The sequence below is a fragment of the Nelusetta ayraudi genome, unplaced genomic scaffold, assembly GCF_046127955.1.
Source record: "Nelusetta ayraudi isolate G7.1 ecotype Tasmania unplaced genomic scaffold, CSIRO-AGI_Nayr_v1 ptg000042l, whole genome shotgun sequence".
In the NCBI taxonomy this organism is placed as follows: Eukaryota; Metazoa; Chordata; class Actinopteri; order Tetraodontiformes; family Monacanthidae; genus Nelusetta; species Nelusetta ayraudi.
In genome coordinates, this window is record NW_027466092.1 from 10,735,284 (window position 1) to 10,753,229 (window position 17,946).

Genomic DNA, 17,946 nt, shown 5'->3' on the forward strand with positions numbered 1-17,946 from the left:
AGGAATAACCTCAGACACTGGGTTTGCATTGTTTGACGTATGGAGTTGGTGTCCTTGAGGGGAAGAACGTCAGTGTTGATGCTTCCACAAACAACATTGAGTCACATTAGAAAGAGTTGGCCTGCTGTGGCTCTGCTCCTGTGTTTGCAAGACAGCACAACGAGATACGAGCTGCTTCCCCGCAAAGCACAAATTCGCTCAAAAGTCCCATCTTGTGTAAAATTCACTTTACATACAGGTCTCCAACCTGCCAGTTAACACCTTAGCATGAGAAAAGTCAGAAAATATGTGGTAAAATTCCCAGTTTTTGGAAGTCAGCACTTTGTGATGTCACAAAGGGCACCACAACCTCATTGACACCCCTCCCAGGCCATTAACCCCCCCCGCCAGCCTGGTGTCGGCTCCACCTACTTAGGGCTCCTCCATGTTGTTCTCCCCTTCCAAATGTGTGGAAGGTCCAACAAAGTAGGCAATCCAGCAGTTTGTATGGAAGCTGAAAACAGAGGGTTAAATATTATCTTCAGTGAAGCGCTATCATTTCTTTTGTGGACAGTCTGGGAGGGAAAAATAAAGATGTGAGAATTGGATGTAACCACGAGGCCTTGAAAAGAACTCTTCCTCCCACACGTCTCATTGGCTGAAGTTGAAAGAAAGAGCAAAATATTTCATGTTTTGTATTGTTTTGTTTTTTCTTCTCTACGCCAGTGTCTCGCTGTAATGAAAAGACAAAGTCTCTCGAGCCCCCGCAGTGCTTGTAGCTTGATTAATTTAATTTCACTTTAACAGACCAATTAGCCCTCTCACGTTTCACAAACGCAGGAACATGTTCAGTGGACTTTTCCGGAATTCTTTCTTCATTTTCCGACGATTTAAAATATGTGCAAACCCTGCGCGGAACTTTTTTTTTTTTTTTTTCTGCCGCTCATGAAGTAAAACGGGGCGACGGGCGGAATTGAGATACAGAATTGCACCGGCCGCGTCCTCCGAGGTTAATTGACAGAATGAGATCAATTCGATGCGATGTGACAACAAGCACTAGTGTGTGAGTGCGTGTGCGTGCGCGCGCGTTAGTGCGTGTACAGCAGCACAGAGGGAAGGAGGTGCAGCGAGACGAAACAGTCACATGCACAACAGAATGTCAAGTGATAACTCTGCCCTCCCTGGGTTGCCGTTCGCATCCCTCTCTCATCCTCCTCTTCCTCCCGGGACTCCTCTCAGTTTCTCTTCTCTTTGCACATCACATCACTTCTTCAACTATCACGCATTTAATCTTTAAAGATATGTCAAGATCCCTCCACACTGTCTCACCCTCTCCTCTCCTCTCCTCTCCTCTCTTTGTTGTGCCTCTCTCTCTCTCTCCCCCTCTCACTCTCACTCTCTCTCTCTCTCTCTCTCTCTCTCTCTCTCTCTCTCTCTCTCTCTCTCTCTCTCTCTCACTGACTCTCCCTCCCTCTTGTTTCGGCTCCCAGCCACCTGTTCGTTAGTCTCCCTCTCCTCTCCGTGCTGGAATCCCCTCTCTTTTTATGAGGAGTTTTACACTTGCGCTATCACTGAGGTAAGTCAACATTCACTTTATTTCATTCTTTATTTCTCATTCTTGTGTAGCCTTTCACTCCAAACGCAGACAAGCTAAAATAATCTCCGTTTCTCCGCTTCACTATTTGTCTTTAACAATGTGTGTGATACGCCGTTTATTTATTTATTTATTTATTTATTATTACTCTGCTTTTTGAGAGCGTTCTGCTCTGCCTCTTCCTCGCTGGATCGCCTCTTTATGTTTCTTATACACTTCCGCTCTTACCCGTCTTGCATGTGCACGTGTTTATGCCTCCTCCAAACTAACGCTGACTGACAGACGGAGCCGTCCGCACTGATTCATTCCGCACTCCGGCTCGGTTTGGTGGCACTTGATGCAACATGTGTCGGATTTGGTGTCTCTTTAACCTGGCCCTCCACTTTCTCTCTCTCTCTCTCTCTCTCTCTCTCTCTCTCTCTCTCACACACACACACACACACACACACACACACACACACACACACACACACACACACACACACACGGACAGTCACACGTTGTAGTTTACTCATCCCTCACCAGCTGAAAATAACTTGGCTCTAATTGACAAGCGCGCTCCGGCTGTAAGTGATGCTCTGTCACTCAGTCAGTCAGTCAGTCAGGCTGTAATGAGCGGCTACAGTGAGCGGCACTGTATACTGCAACCATCGCCTGTCAGCCCGCAGCTTGTTATTTAAAGGTGATCGGAGCTCGCCGCGGGGCCACATTGTATGTAGGACACAAGAGAAGAAGAGAAAGAGGAGGAAGAGGAGAGGAGGGGGACTGGAGGGGGATGTGCCGGGTGATGGGGACGGAGATACCCTTGTGTGTCGGGGACTGACTGCCAGATAAGGACGAGGAGAAAAAGAGAGCAGGTGGATTATTGAGGTGGAGGATGGAATGGTCAGGTAAGGGAGGGGTGGGGGGGTGGGGGGCGTGGGGGGGCATCCATACTGTGATGTGACTCTAATTTAAAGCGAAGGAGCTGAAGCGGGAAGGGAGGAGGGGTGGTTGAAGGGGTCGCAATGTTGCACAGAAGATGTTCCTGACTGCCACTGGCACACTCAACACCACCACCACGAGCACCACCTCCACCACGCTCCCACCTCCGAGCGGGAAAAACACGAGTAACCTCGCAAATGCATGTGCATAAAACGGAATGGAATGTGGCGCGTGTGGCTGCATAAAGGTTCAGCCCGCGGGGCCGCTGCGGGCAAGAAGTGTTGGGGGGGGGGGTGGATGGGAGGGGGGGGGGGGGGGGCGCCGTGGTCACGTGGCGAGATTCCCCGCTGTCCTCGCGGTTCACGTAAACAATTAGGGGGCCGACGGGGGTTAAAACAATCAATCAATCAATCAAACAAACAAACCAACCAACATCAAAGATTTTTATTTATTTATTTATTTATTTATTTTAAATCCAGCTAGGTTGCGTGCAGAGGGGCCGCTGATTTGGATGCGCGGCGGCGCTCGTGTTGTTGTGATGAGATGATGATGAGATGAGAAGATGAGAGAGATTCCAGCTGGCAGCGCGAGGGCGATCAATCACGATCCCTCTGCGAGCCACGAGCCACCGGAGCCACCACCAGAGCCCTCAGCCGCTGCTGCTGCTGTCGGTGCCGCCGGTGATGGCGCCCCCTGGCGATGGTGCTGCTACGTCTCACAGCCGCATCTGGCAGCACTGGGAGGCGACTGACCGCGCACATCATATCAACAGACACTTTGCTCGCCAGCCAGCATCAGCTGCACCGCGGCGTGCGTGTGCGTGCGTTAGTGTGTGTGTTTATGTGTGTGTGCGTGCAGAGAGGGGTGAAGTGATGATCACATGAAATGTGCCTATATGGTCGGCTGTGATGCTGGTGTGTGTGGATGTGCGTGTGTGCGCGTGTGCGTGCGCGCCCGAGGGATCACGTCTCCTTCCTCCCTTCATGACTTATTTATTTCCTTCTCCTTTGATCTAATTGATCGCCTAATCCGTCGGAATCATTATCGCTACCGTCGCGGGAAGACCCATTAACTTGTTTCCTCCGCCTCCTCCTCTTCTTCTTCTTTCTCCTCCTCCGCCCCCATGTCTCCCAATCCATTTATACCCTTATTTCTTTTTAATTGTCGTAGCTCAACAGATTCAAGGAACCTCCCAAGCTCGCAATCGCACGCGCGCGCACGAAGGCAGTCAAGCCGCTCATCTCGAGGCGCAAGTTTTTTGCTGCGGCCGAGACTTTGCTGCCTTGTCCGCACTCATCCGTCTGGTGAGGGAAACCAGGTCACCGCCGTGCGTTCTAATTGAGCGGTGAGGGAGCTCAGCTCGGGAGGTCGTCCACCAGCTCGCCAGGCCGCTGCTGCTCCCCGGCGGCCGCAAAAATCAGACAGGTTTTTTATGGGTCGAGCCGTCGATATTTTCCATCTGTCGCAGTCGTGTCTGCTGGCGGGGACGCCGACGCACTCCTCCATTCCTCCACCTCCTTCTACTCCTCCTCCTCTATGCCACTTGCAAGCTTCCTCTGATCTGCGGCCAAGCCAGCACTGGACGAGCGGCGCTCCGTCTCCAGCTGAGACGCCGGACCAAACATGACAAATGACCCTCGCCGCCTGCAATTCTGCTGAAGGTCAGCTGCAATAATTTCAGAGTCGGGCCCTCATTGGTCGTATTGACTTCCCATCCTGGTTGGCTGCAGGCTTTGAAATAGATCAGTTGGCATAATTCTGCCCCCCCCAATAATTACTGTTGTGGGTGGTCTCCAGAGGCGGAGGCCAGGTGAAGGGAGACCTTCGCTCATGACGACGAGGGAGGACGTTCACGTTGAAGAAGAATGCAATTTTCTTTTGAGGGTAATTTTTTTTTTTAAACATTTTTAAACTTCAGCCTGCCGTTCTCCTGTTTCTCCTGCGCCCTGTTTTGTTTTTGCACTGAGTTATTGGGTTGAGTGTTTATGGCTCTTCAATTCTAAACTAACTGAGACTAAAAACGACAAGTGCCTGACTAAAGAAAGAGGAGGAGGAGGCGCTACATAAATCAACCGACTGCCTGGAGGGGACGTGATGCATCAATCCCCCTCTTTAAGTAACAACACAGAGCTTCTGACAGAAAGACCTGCGCGTCCTCCACCTCCAACTGAGGGTGTTTAAAAAACAGGGACTGTTTCTTGTCAGGCTCAGAAACTTTGATTAGATTCGATTAGATTCAACTTTGTTGGTCCGTGTGACAACTGCTGGCTTTGTAAACTCGCAAACTCCAAACTTAATCATTGGATACATCGACTCGCACGGCTCATATCATCCGTCCTCTAAAGCCCGGGAAGGATTTAAAGTCCATACTTTTTGATTGTTTTTTATTTAATTTTTTTTTGCAGCCACTTGGGATTCATCCGGCGCATCCAGTCAGACACTCAATTTAATTCCACGCTGGCTTCCCGATTCTCTGTGTTTAATTTGCTAAGACTTCACACATGTTCCCGACGTGCAGACGGCGCGAGCCAAAGCGTCAGCGCTCTCCGTGCAAACATTCACTTCACAGTTTGGAATCGATTGTTACAGCAGAGGGAGTGGGGGGGGGGGGGTGGTGGTGGTGGTGGGGTGTAGCGAGGGAGGGAGGGGGGCTTTGAGGATGGAACGCCCCCTCAGAGGCCCGCTGCCATCTTCAGAAAACAAAAGCTGTGAGATATTTTGTGATCCAGCCCCCTCTGGTTTTTATTTTTGGGCAGAGAGAGCAGACGCATCAGCCTGCCGGTCAATTCCACTCCCCGCGAGCGCAACTTTTATGTAATCGCGAGGGCTCTTGTCTCCATCCGAGTGAGGTCTGAAGAGCGCTCCAGTGCTGTGAAGACTTCATGCCTTTAATTGCCCGTCTGTCAGCGGAGGATTGTTAAGTACTTTAGATAACACACGCGTGCCCCACCGCCAGCACACACGCTGTGCAATTTCATTGCCGATGATCTGGATTCAGCCGAGACCATTATTGGCCATTATCCTTTATTCTCCCGGAAAGACTTGAGTTTGTTGGATGTGCGAAGTAGAAAAGCAATTTGTGCTCCTCCTCGGCTGTGAGGCAGATTGAGGAAGAGAAAAGGAAGAAACTAAACACACGTTTCCATCGCAGTTTCTTCTTGGCATTTGTGTGAAGTGGGATTGTGTCCACCGACGCCGCTTCTCAGTGAGACTCAGGTGGATTAAGTCCAGCAGCCTGACGCGCAGCTCACCGACTCCATCCAGACAGCAAAAGCAACGTGATCTCTGTACAGTCTCTGGTCCACACCAGCCTCATGTCTTGCCTCGGTGCACTGATGACACAAACACACGCATCATCCCCTACCTGCACTTCTGGTTTATCACTTTATTCAGTTCTTTGTCGATTCTTTATTCTTTGTATTTTTTATTTATTTATTTATTTTGGATACTCATCTACACAGAGACCAAAAAACACTCAGGAGTCTCTTGTATGCACGTACAATCTTGGCCACTAAAGTTGATTTTGACTCTCTGTCCGCCCTTTTTAAATGGCAGGTATCATTTTGTGACGGAGCCATTCTCTTGAACAATCCTGTGTCGTCCAATCAGTGGCCTGAACTCTGTTGAGGTGACGTGTTTGGCTTAACTCGGCTCTCTTGAAAGCTTGAATAGTGACTAAAATAGTACCTGGTGCCAGGTAGCACCACCTAATGCAAAAGCATGAAAACCAACTAGAGCCGAGTAGGTGCTTGTGAATAAAGCCCCCCAAAAAAGAGACTATTGAAATGGGACACACTGCCTCCCTGCTTGGCACTCAGAATTAAGGCTTGGACTTGTAATGTTCGATGTTCCCCAGCACTGCCTCAGAGGATGGAATAAATACAGAGGACTGAATTCATTAGTGGGACCTTAACACTGAACCTTTAACTCTCATCCATCCCACATTAATCCCTGCTTTACTCACGAAATTTCGACTTTGTTCTCGAAATGAAGGGAAAAAATACAACCTCCTCTTCTGATTGTGATTTTGACTTGATTTGGGAATTTTTAACTTTAACCTTGTGAAGGTAATTATGTTTAATATAGGTGCTTGTGCGTAATCATATAATCACTGATATTTAATGTTTAAACCAGACAGTTGATCAATGCATAAGATGGCCATTGTATGCATAAGATGCTGTGTAAACTCTGTGCAGCGTAATGTGATACCTAAGAGAAGACACAGGAACCAACCCCTTGTAAAACAGTGACCCGAGGTGAGCCGCTGTACCAGGATGAGAGAGGATCCTGCTGCCAAATAAGGACCTGTTTCCTGCTGCATAAAGACTGGGTCAGGGGAAAAAACAGCAGTCAGACTTCGTGCCCTGACAACGCATTGTTGCTGCTAGGGCTGGAACTCGACCCAGAGTTCTGTGTACTTGTATTCTGAATTTGCATCGTAACACGAAATTGGCATTCTTCTCCTGAGACACTTCATTCAACGAATATGCGGATCACTTGAAAATAAGGCAATCCAACACTCACAATGTTTTTTGTTTTTTTAAACTCCCTGTAATTTGTTTTTCTCTTTTTGTGGCTCCAATCCTCTTCCGTAGCCCTATGACTGTGCGAAAAGGAAAGAGTTTGGCCATCACCATCCAGGAGCACATGGCCATCGACGTGTGTCCGGGTCCCATCCGCCCCATCCGTCAGATCTCGGCCTACTTCCCTCGCCTGTCGCCCACGTCCTCCTTCTCCGAGCCGCTCTCGCCCAACCAGGTGGCGGCTCCCACGGCACTCAGCCCCGGCGCCCATGGCTCGGCCACGGTCGGTGGTGTTGGTGGGGGAGGGGGAGGAAGCAGCAGCCTGCTGTCGCCGCTCCTGCCGGGGGCGGCGGGCGGCGGGGGCTCGCTGTCGGCCATGAGCAGCATGGACACGTCCATCGAGATCGACAGCTGCGACAGCGACGACAACAGTGAGTCGCCCCAACGAACGCAACATTGTTTTCGTTTTGGCTCGAGTTGCCCGAGCGTGTTTGGGTTTCCCTTTGTTGAATTATTTCATTCATAAAACACAATGTAATAAAAGAAATACGGCAAATGATTGCAGCTCGCTGCAAACATTCGTGTCCACTCTGCCCCTAGGCCCCTTAAATCAATCAGCGGTCAATAAATGCACAGTGTGAAAGCGAAACATGAATAACACAGAGGTGAAACTGCAAGTGAAGAAAATATCAGACATCACTGTTGTATTTGCTCGGTGTGCAGTACCTTCATTGTTTTTTCTCAATATGATGTTTGAATTGGGCTGCCAAAGCAAAACTCAGCTTTTCTGAGCAACCAGTGTCGCTCCAACGCACCAACAGATCACCAAGAGACAAGCTGTTACTCAGGCATCAGCAGCAAAAACCTCATTGGTCTCTTTGGAATAAACTCCAAAGCTTTCTTTCATTTATTTGTTCATTTTGAACAGCTGTTTGGCAGATGGAAACGTAAAACGGATCCAACAGATTGGGGGGAATGTTACCTCCCGTCTGTCACTTTGCAAGTTTTCAAGAACTCTGCAGATATAATGATTTTTGCTTCTGCCATTTTTTCTCATTGAATAAAAGATGAAACCAAGAGTTGATTCCATTCCAAACAGTTGGCTCTGTTTTTTCAAAGACTAAACAAATAAATTGTTTAGTTTGAATAAGTTTTATATTATGAAAAATGGAACAAAAAAATTGCAGTGGGCAATGGTTCAAATACTTTATTTATTTATTTATTGTCAACTTGCTGTTCTTTTGAAGGACCTGTGGCAGCTCAGGGTTGACAGCCAGTCAATCAGGCTTCAGTAGGTGGTGAAAATCTTAGTAGCACAAACTCGAAATAATATTAACTACAGTTGTGAGGAACAAAACAACTTTGTCATCCAGAGATTCTGCTCCTTAATCATCCTGTCATCGCTATCATTTTTTTAATTTAGGAAAGTTATTTTTTATACTGTTCAAATCGCATTGAGATTTCATGAGTCAACCGCAGTCAGAGAGATTGGGGTGGAAAGTTTATCTCATTACTCCTGTTCTTAAATACAAGGTAATGAAGTAATGCAATTAAGAAAGTGACACATTTTTAATTTTCTTTTAATCAACTTCCTCTCAGCCTCCCTGGGGACGCTGGAGTTTGATCTCCTCTACGAGAGAGCCACCAGCTCTTTGCATTGCACAGTCCTCAGGGCAAAGGTAATTATTGTTCTCTGAAGCATCTCCTCACCCTCCTGCAAAGTGTCAGAACTCCACGACAGACACGTTTTTATACACTTTCATTCGCACCTTTGGGTTCAGTGTTTGTCACAGCACCAATTTGGTCTTTAAATTAGAAACTTTTCTTATATTGAGCAACTGAAAATGTCTGTCCACCTCTTTAACATAATGTAACTAAATTGTGGTTGAATCAGATGGATTGGAAGAGTCTATAATGAGTCACACTATAACGGAGCCTAACATATTAGCTTTTGTTTTTTCCATAGGATTCCCAAACCAATCAGCTTTCTTATTAGTTGTGACAAAACCAGGAAGAAAGTGCTGCTGGCTTGAAGCTCCTTTTGTTAAATCCCAGAATAATCTGACATTCAGACTGTTCATTGTCCAATCATCTTCCAAGTTTTACCGTCCTTTCTGTACCTTGTATAGACTTCATATTAAATATGTGTATATTGGAAATATTCCATTTAGCCTGGAAGGTTATCAGAGTTCAAATATCAATTTTCGTGGAGCCCGTGTGATTTTTCCCATCACTGATTTTGGTTTCCACCCGCCTCTCTCTTCTGTCTCCATTAGGGTCTGAAGCCGATGGATTTCAACGGTTTAGCCGACCCCTATGTCAAGCTGCACCTTCTACCCGGAGCCTGCAAGGTCCTGGCATTCTAATCACAACATGCAGTTCTTTTTACGGGCCTCCACTTTTCTTTTTCTATCTTGAGTTCATATTTTATTCTGCCCCGGCTAATATTTTATTTACAGCTCCATAGCTGGAATTCATGAGAGTGCAAGTTGAGAGCAGGAAATTTCTGCGCTCAAACAATATGACCTTCCAGCTGGCCAAAATTGTTTTCCCGCATGACGTCCGCTCTGCTCTTACGGCTTTTCTTTTTCTCCTCTCTCTACTTTGACGCACAGGCTAATAAACTGAAAACCAAGACGGTTCGCAACACGTTGAACCCCATGTGGAACGAGACGCTCACTTACTGTGGAATCACCGAGGAAGACATGTACCGCAAAACACTCCGGTAAATGTCTGGGGGTCTCCGTGCTGTTTGTCTCCTTCCTGTCTGAGAACAGAAGGCTGCTTGCAAAGGATTTTGTCTCATCTCGCCCCCTCGCCGGGTGCCTTGTACACTATTTACAGTCTTCACCCCATGTCTTTTTCACTTGGTTCCCTTTCTTTTCTCCCTCCACTGAACCTTTATCTCCGTCTGTCCTCGTCGCGCCACATCTCTCCTGTCCTGACAACATTCCCGCTCTTAAATTCAAGCCGCCCCTTCCTCTTTGTCTTGCCTTCCACCCTCTCCTGTTGCCTCCGTTCAAGTTGCAGTGACAGATTGAGGTCAGCCTAAACACTGCGGGGTCTTTTAATTTCATTGACCTCACCCTCTGGAGGTGACAAAAGCTGCGAATAGTTTCTGGCTGTGAATAAAACTTACGGCCACGCTGCTCACGTTGGAGTGCGATTTATATAGGGACAAGGCTTGATCTCCTGGGGGGAAAATCAGGAAGAACTGGTTTCCCTTGCAAGGCTCCCTACACTGTTAGCTCAGGAGACGTGCATTAATTATCAGGAGGGAGGAGGTTTAACCTACTGGAATCATCCAAGGTGTTTAAATGGCTTAATATAGGGCGGCTGATTTGTCACGTTCAAATCCAACCTTAATCCTAATTATGTAATAGAGAATATTTTCGAAAGATTTCAAGACACCTAAGGTGGATTCAGTTACCAGTCAAACACATTTTGTTAGCAGGTGTGCATCTGATATCTGGTCTCTTTGAGCAGATACCCACAACAGAATTAAGCACATCTGGCAAATCTGGAGAACAGCTTTTTTCACACTGCAACACCGTAGCCGCTGAGGGACCTTTAAGATAGAACGTCAGGAAGAACATTTCATTGTTGTAGCTGGAGGTTAGGATGGTTGGATGGATGGATGGATGGATGGGTGGGTGGATGGATGGATGGGAGGATGGTTGGATGGATTGGTGGATTGGTGGATGATTGGGTTGTTTTTGGATGGGCGGGTCGATCGAGTGTTGGTTGGTGGCGTGGATGGATGGGCGGATGGACGAAGTGTTGTCAGATGATGGATGGATGGATGGATGGTTAGTTGGATGGATGGCTGGTTGGATTGATAGTTGGCTGGATGGATAGATGGATTTTATCAAGGTCAGTGACAACCTGCAACGACAGATGGAACACCTCCCAGATGTGACGGACACAGTTTCCATCTGGGGGGGAAAAAGCCCATTTGGCAGCAGATTCTTAAAGGTCGTTTAGCAAAACATTCTGTCGCATTTGAAAAATCACATTTTCACCGCCGGTTGAGTCACTGCAGAAGCAGCTGGAGGTCTCTGAGATGCGAGACCAGAGTTAGTTCACAGACAAGTGAAAGTCAGTCACGTGACAAAATTGGCATCGCTCATTGGCCTGACATGCCTTGGGGCAGATTTCTAAACTGCATTTCAGTCGGTCACAATTAACATGGAGGAAATGTTTAACAAAGCACTCAGAAGTGAACAAAGAGAGGACGGGAAGCCAGCAGGCAACACGCCTCTTTTGCAAGTCAGAGAGAGGAGAGACTGCTGTGTGGGAGGACTGAGCCCTGCTGGCAGCTTCCGGCCTCCCGTCACTGCCGTCTGACTGATGCTGGATCCAGTTCCCACCGACCGCGACCAGAGTGCGTGTGCACCGAAACCTCCTCTTCCTGGGAGGGTTTGGACTTTACTGCTTGCCCACTTCAGGCACACACCTCAGTGCAATGGCACACGTTTTAGGCATCTTTAGACCCCTTTGCTGAAACAACTATGAAGTCCATCCATCCATCCATTTTCAATATCCTGAGTTCATCCTGAGCCTATCCCAGCTGTCTTAGGGCGAAGGCTGGGTGACACCTTGGACAAAACGCCAGTTCATCGCAGGGCCACATAGAGACAGACAACCATTCACACTCACATGCACACCTACGGACAGTTTAGAGTTCCCAATGCAGCTCACATGCATGTTTTTGGACTGTGGGAGGAAGAACCTGGAGAACCTGTAGAGAACCCAGGCCCAGAATTGAACCCACAGCCTTCTTGCTGTGAGGCGGCCGCGCTAAACACTGCGCCATTGTGTCGCCAACTATAACATCAATAAATAAGTAAATAAATAAATAAAACTCCTCCCTCCCGAAAAAAAAAATCTTCCATGATGCTTTTACTTTGATGAGAAAATGCTGTCTGGATCTGATAAAACTGAATCTGACTTGCGGCATCCAGGTTTGGCAGCCGCATCCTGCCCTCTGATCGGAGGCTGAGGTTGTTCTGCCGTGAAGAGCTCCAGCCTGAAACCGACTCAGACTGGAGCTCTTCAGGTAGACGGCACCATATGTCACACTTTAGAATCTCAGCCAACCGGCAGCATAAGAAGCAGCAGGTTATAAAAAGAGAATCAAAGGAGGTCTAAAGTGGTCCCTGTTAGTCATAGTCGTGATAAATATCCAGGAGGTGCGACTGGAGAAAGTCCGACTGCCTCCAGATCACAGGCGCCATGAATAAATTTCATTGCAAGAACTTTGGAATCTCAGCCATCAAGTCTGCTTACCCACAGTTACCAAGCGCAAAAGAGAAAAGAAAAAACAAATCCTCCACGTCCAAACTGGAGGATCACTTGTCGTAGACGTTTTTTTTTTTTTTTTTTTATCGCACAGTTTTGACAGGCCCTATTTTTCAGCCGTTATCTCCCCTGTTTTTATCGAGTGAGCTGTTTCGTTTTATTGCCGCTGGAAAGGCGTCTCGGTAAACCAACCGACTGGAGAGGACTTATCATCCCGCCGCTCCCGACACCTTTTCATCTCCGCCGCGCCGCCTGCAACCGTGACATTCCCGACGAGGAGCGCCGACCCCCCTCCAATCCTCCTCTTCCCCCCACCGTCAACGCTTGGAGGGGCAACCTCGTGTCCCTTATCATATCATAAAGAGGTTGCGCTCGGCACTTAACCCCGTGACCTCTCGCCTCCAGCCTCCTCCATCTCGCCTCCTTTGACTCCTCCGTCTCTCACATCACAGCCGCCACCTCATTGTCCTCTGCCTCGCACCTCCTCTTCTTCCTCCTCCCCCCTTCCTCCATCTTCCTTCATTGTTTCCTCATTTTCACTGTTTCTCTATTTTGCTCGCGAAAGGTTCCCCCCACCCATCTTCTCCCAGATTAAAAAAAAAAAACTCTGCTGAAAATGAGTTTTGTGGGAATTCCAACATACATCTTGTGTCCCTGGGCAATAGGCTCCTTCCACAATTCCGCAATTCCCTGTATTATTACCGCAGAGGTTGCGACGCGGCGGTCAATGTATGAATTTGGTTAGGCGCCAAAATAGATGGCGGGCAGGCTGGCAGCATGTTTTTGCGCCCCGGACCTCTTTTACAAATTGTGTTCTTTGTGTCCTTTGTGTTGTTGCGTGTTGCTCCGTCCGCCATTTACATAAACAAATCAAAATGAAAAAGCAATAAGTATAGCTCTGGGTGAGCTCCCTGCATACTGATCCTGTCTTACTTATGTCGACACATTTGCATGCATAAGTGATCGCACAGAGAGAGAGGGAGAGAGTGAGAGAGAGAGAGGGCGAGAGAGAGAGAGCGAGCAAGACAGAGAGCGAGACAGAGAGGGAGAGAGAGCGAGACAGAGAGCGAGACAGAGAGGGAGAGAGAGCAAGAGAGAGAGCGAGACAGAGAGGGAGAGAGAGGAAGAGAGAGAGCGAGACAGAGAGGGAGAGAGTGAGAGAGAGAGAGAGCGAGACAGAGAGGGAGAGAGAGCAAGACAGAGAGCGAGACAGAGAGGGAGAGAGAGCAAGAGAGAGAGCGAGACAGAGAGGGAGAGAGAGCAAGAGAGAGAGAGCGAGACAGAGAGGGAGAGAGAGCAAGAGAGAGCGAGACAGAGAGGGAGAGAGAGCAAGAGAGAGAGAGCGAGACAGAGAGGGAGAGAGAGCAAGAGAGAGCGAGACAGAGAGGGAGAGAGAGCAAGAGAGAGAGCGAGACAGAGAGCAAGAGAGAGAGAGAGGTTTTGATTGTATCTCCCCACCTCCGGCCATCTCTGGCTCGCTGGCTTCTGATTCCTCTCCCCTGCCCCCCCACACACCTCTCCCGCCACTCTCACCCACTTGTGCCTTTCTTTCCCACTGATGGCAAGGTGTAAAAGTTTGCCAGACCCATAAATATGGATCAGCTTAACCTCGCATGATGCGCTCTCGCACCTCCCTGGATCCCCGGCGGAGGGAAACATGCTAATGGCCTCACCGTGTTTTGGTAAACAGTTGGCAGGTTTCGCATAAAGGGGGATTTTCCTCCCAGAGCCTCGTCAGCGGCGTAGACTCGCCGCTGCATTATTGATTATCTGGATCAAATCAATCCACAGTGCCTCCCGAGTTAAATATGCGCACACCTCACCAGTGAGCAACTTCTCTTCTTTTTTCTCTCGCTCGCAGGGTGTCCGTCTGCGACGAGGACAAGCTGACGCATAATGAGTTCATCGGGGAGTCGCGGGTGGCCCTGCGCCGCGTGAAGCCCGACCAGACCAAACACTTCAACATCTGTCTGGAGCATCCACCTCCTGTGAGGAGAAGAGCGCCGGGGCAGGCGGAATGAAAATGGAAATGGGGGGTGGGGGAATGGAGAGTGGTGGAGGTGGGGTGGGGGGGTTAGAGAAGTGTCTCTCACAGAGAGAGATAGAAGCGTCTGGAGGTGACACTCCGTTATGAACTATGGTATCCTTACTAACAACCTCATATTTTCAAAAAGAGAGAGAGAGAGAGAGAGAAAGAGGGAGAGAGAGAGAGAGAGAGAGAGAGAAAGAGGGAGAGAGAGAGAGAGAGAGAGAGAGAGAGAGGAGGAGGAGGAGGAGGAGGAGGAGGTGCGGGGGCTGAGTCCTGACAGGGATGTAGTGGAGCAGAAAAGGGCAGAAAATTGTTTATGGGCTGGCAGGGGGGCGTTAAAACGTCAGTACTTAGTAAGCAGTACTTAGTAAGCAACTGTGCACACAGGGGGCGCTCATCATCACGCACCACATCCAACGGTGCATCGGCGTGCCATTAGCTAGAGGAGCTGAATGGATGCTTCTAAAAAAGGTGGTTGGGGGCAGGGTGCTTTCCGAAGCCCTCGTGCTGGAGTGTGTGCAAGTGTGTGAGAGAGAGAGAGATGGAGAGAGAGAGAGAGAGAGAAAGAGAGAGAGAGAGAGAGAGAGCAATGAGCCAGGAAAAAGGTTGATGTTCCCTCAACGTCACGGCAGAGTCATCGATCTCAAGGTCAGTTTTCAGTTCCGCTCCCCATACGGTGAAGCAGCTTCGCAGGGTGAAACATCCAAATACCTGTAAGGTCTCCAGAAAGCAGCGTATTAACCCTCTGTTTGCAACATTCATCGCTCAGTAATGCTCAGTTGCAGCTTCTGGCTAAAACTGATGCTTGCTGTGTTTTTCTTTTTTTCGCTTGCACACATTGGAAGAGTTTTGGGGGGAAATGTGTCAGGATGTTTTGTCAGGACCCTTTGTGACATCAGAAAGGGCCCATTGACCCATTGATTGAAAAAACAATACTACCATTGCCAACATAATTGATGAATATGAAAAATATCTGAAGCAGGAAAAAGGACAAAGGGAACATTTCCAATGTCCTAAAATAGCTCCTCATACACAGTGTTTAGTTTTAGTTGGTTTGTTTTTGTTTTTTCAATCACACTGTGCTGTGAATAATGATGTTTTATTGACTGGACAGTGATCGATTGACAGGACTGTAAAGAATCGACACCACTGGGCAGAAGTCATAGAGGACAAGTGTTTTGTTTTGTTTGGAACTCAGCCTCTCTTGAAGAAAATTGACATTCATTTCCAATTCCTATTCAAAAGTACACAGAGTCTTTAAGTTAACAGGCTCCAGAGCCTCTGGACCAGGAGTGTGAATCTGTATCAGATCTCCTCATCTGGCTTTCCCAGCAGGTCGCAGAGGTCGCCCTGCTTTCATGCCAGCGCTCAGCCTCATCTGAAGGCAGAGCGGCGGGGTTAAGATCAGGTCTCGGCCACCGGCTTCACGGAGGTCACGCCGCGTTCAATCACATCCAACAATATGCCAACTCGAAGTTTGGAGGGCAGCTCGTGTAAAAGGCCGGGGGGGCGTGCAGCTCAGCGCTGAGGGCGGCGGTCAGTTGGGTTGATGATGATGATGATGATGATGATGATGATGATGATGTCGGCCCGATGACGCACGGTGACAAAATTAAAGTGTCCGAGACGAAGCCTGGTAGGTTGAATGTCACAATGGTCGCACAGAGATAAAGGGGGGAGGGGAATGAAAGCAGAGGCGGTGGAGGAGGAGGAACAGGGCAGTAGGTGATTGTGCGAGAACGTGTGTTGTGCAAAGAGGGAGGCGGGGTCCTGTGTGTCCCTTTCTTTTTTTCCTCTTCTTTATGAGCGTGGGATTAGAGCGGAGCCTCTGAGGCCGGTGGCCACTCTGCGATCAAACGCTAAAGCCTCTCTGTCATCCTGCCAACCAGGCGCCCGCGTCAGGCCTGTCATTTTTCAAAGTGCCCTCGCCCCGGCCGCTCCTCCGTGCGTCCGCAACACCCCCCTCTCCCCCTCCACTACCCCCGATCCCTTTGCTCTCCAACCAGCACGTTCCTGACATATTCCCTCATTGTTTTCATCTTTCTCTTCTCTCTTATTGGCTCTGCTGCCTTCAGCTGCCTTCGCCGACCGCCATGAGCACAGCCCTGAGGGGAATCTCCTGCTATCTACGAGAGGTGAGAGTTCAGCCTGTCCGTCCAGCCGTCCGTCCGTCCATCCGGCCTTATATCCCCAGCCTCGGCCATGTTAAATCCGCTTCCACAGACAAGGGGAATAAAGCCTCTTCATTTAAATGGAACCATCGTTTGATTATTAGGGCGTTTTCACAAACGTCCTTCAATTTGCTTTCTTTGGTCCGGACCAAAAAACAATGTATCTTTTTTGGTTTGGTGCGGTTCCTTTTCACATTGCAATTTTCGCAAGAGTCCCAGGATTTGACAACAAACCCACATGTGTGCAAAGATCGTGCAAATCATTGGACAAAACGGTCTGCGGTAACACGCTAAAATACGGAAAGTAAACAATCATGGAGCTCCAGCGTGCTGCACTCATTTTCAGGAAATTTGGAGCATCAGAGGCTTTTGATGCAACGTCGATTTTGTGAGGAGATGTTTACCATTTTGCGACATCGAAGACGTTTTGCAAGAACCGCCTCCTCATTGCTCCACGTTGAACCGCGACTCATGTTAGCCTGACGGTCCGACGACGGGCTACTAAACTTTCTACTATGCTAACCAAAACATTATTTCCCATAATGGTTGTGGCTACATAAGCCTGTGACGTGTAAAAAGGTGTGTGATTTCACAACTGGTTCGAGTCCCACGGTGCGGTCGCTTTCACACATCAACCGACCCGCACGATGGTTCGTTTGGAAGCGAGCCGAGACCACCTCTCCGGCGAGGTCTCGGACCAGCTGTTTGCTGCACACCAGAGTTTGCTGGTTTGTATTCACACCAGCCCAAAAGATCTGCACCAGGAACTTTTTTGGTTTAGTCCGAACCAAACAGGGCAGGTGTGAATACGCCCTTAGTTAATTACGTTTGGTCAGAGCAACAGGTTGACCAAACCTGTGAGTCTGGGGAGCCCCTGTTGATTGGTGCACTGAGGAAGGAGATGTAATATCATTCAGCCGACGTTCACTTCAGCGAAGGGTGTAAAGTTACAAAATCTGAGGGTGTTTGCATCGCTGTTTAAAAGCATTTTCCAATAATCTGGCCACCCGCTGGCTCCCACTCGGTTCCCCTGCGACCAGGAAATTGATTAGCAGACTTGCTCCAGACATGTAATCCATTAGGGGCTGTCATTAATTTATGGTCGTGAGGTAATTACGGTCAGTCCCCTGCAAATAAGTCTATGAACAAATTGATAATGGAGTTTGATTTTTCTATTATGTTCCGCACCAGGGAGATCAGTGCGGTGATTATTACTGCAGCTCCAATCTACATATATTTGACACATAAACGCTGGCAGTGGCTGATCTGCTGCGTCTCTAATTCACACCACTTCTTATCCCCTGGTTTCATGTGTCAGCCTTAATGATCCTCCTGTGTGATATGTGCCTTTAGCCCATCTCAATAGCTGAGAGGGAGAGTTCTCCAGCCTCATTAGGACTGAGAAAAACTCTAAAACGACTCTTA

At 48.5% G+C, this 17,946-nt stretch overlaps 1 protein-coding gene across 2 annotated transcripts in view; it reads left to right on the forward strand.

Moving 5' to 3' along the window:
* The first annotated feature begins 1,365 nt into the window (after positions 1 to 1,365).
* Positions 1,366 to 17,946, forward strand: part of doc2a (double C2-like domains, alpha) — a 29,190-nt gene continuing 12,609 nt past the window's right edge. The window contains exons 1-7 of one of the 2 annotated variants that reach the window (XM_076034329.1): positions 1,366 to 1,555; positions 7,093 to 7,451; positions 8,620 to 8,699; positions 9,297 to 9,371; positions 9,636 to 9,745; positions 14,183 to 14,309; positions 16,426 to 16,485. In XM_076034329.1, the coding sequence (XP_075890444.1) occupies positions 1,524 to 1,555; positions 7,093 to 7,451; positions 8,620 to 8,699; positions 9,297 to 9,371; positions 9,636 to 9,745; positions 14,183 to 14,309; positions 16,426 to 16,485 (843 nt within the window). In that variant the 5' untranslated portion in view covers positions 1,366 to 1,523. Of the gene's footprint in view, positions 1,556 to 2,341; positions 2,464 to 7,092; positions 7,452 to 8,619; positions 8,700 to 9,296; positions 9,372 to 9,635; positions 9,746 to 14,182; positions 14,310 to 16,425; positions 16,486 to 17,946 lie in introns of those variants that run through there. The other variant, XM_076034330.1, reaches the window with a different exon arrangement.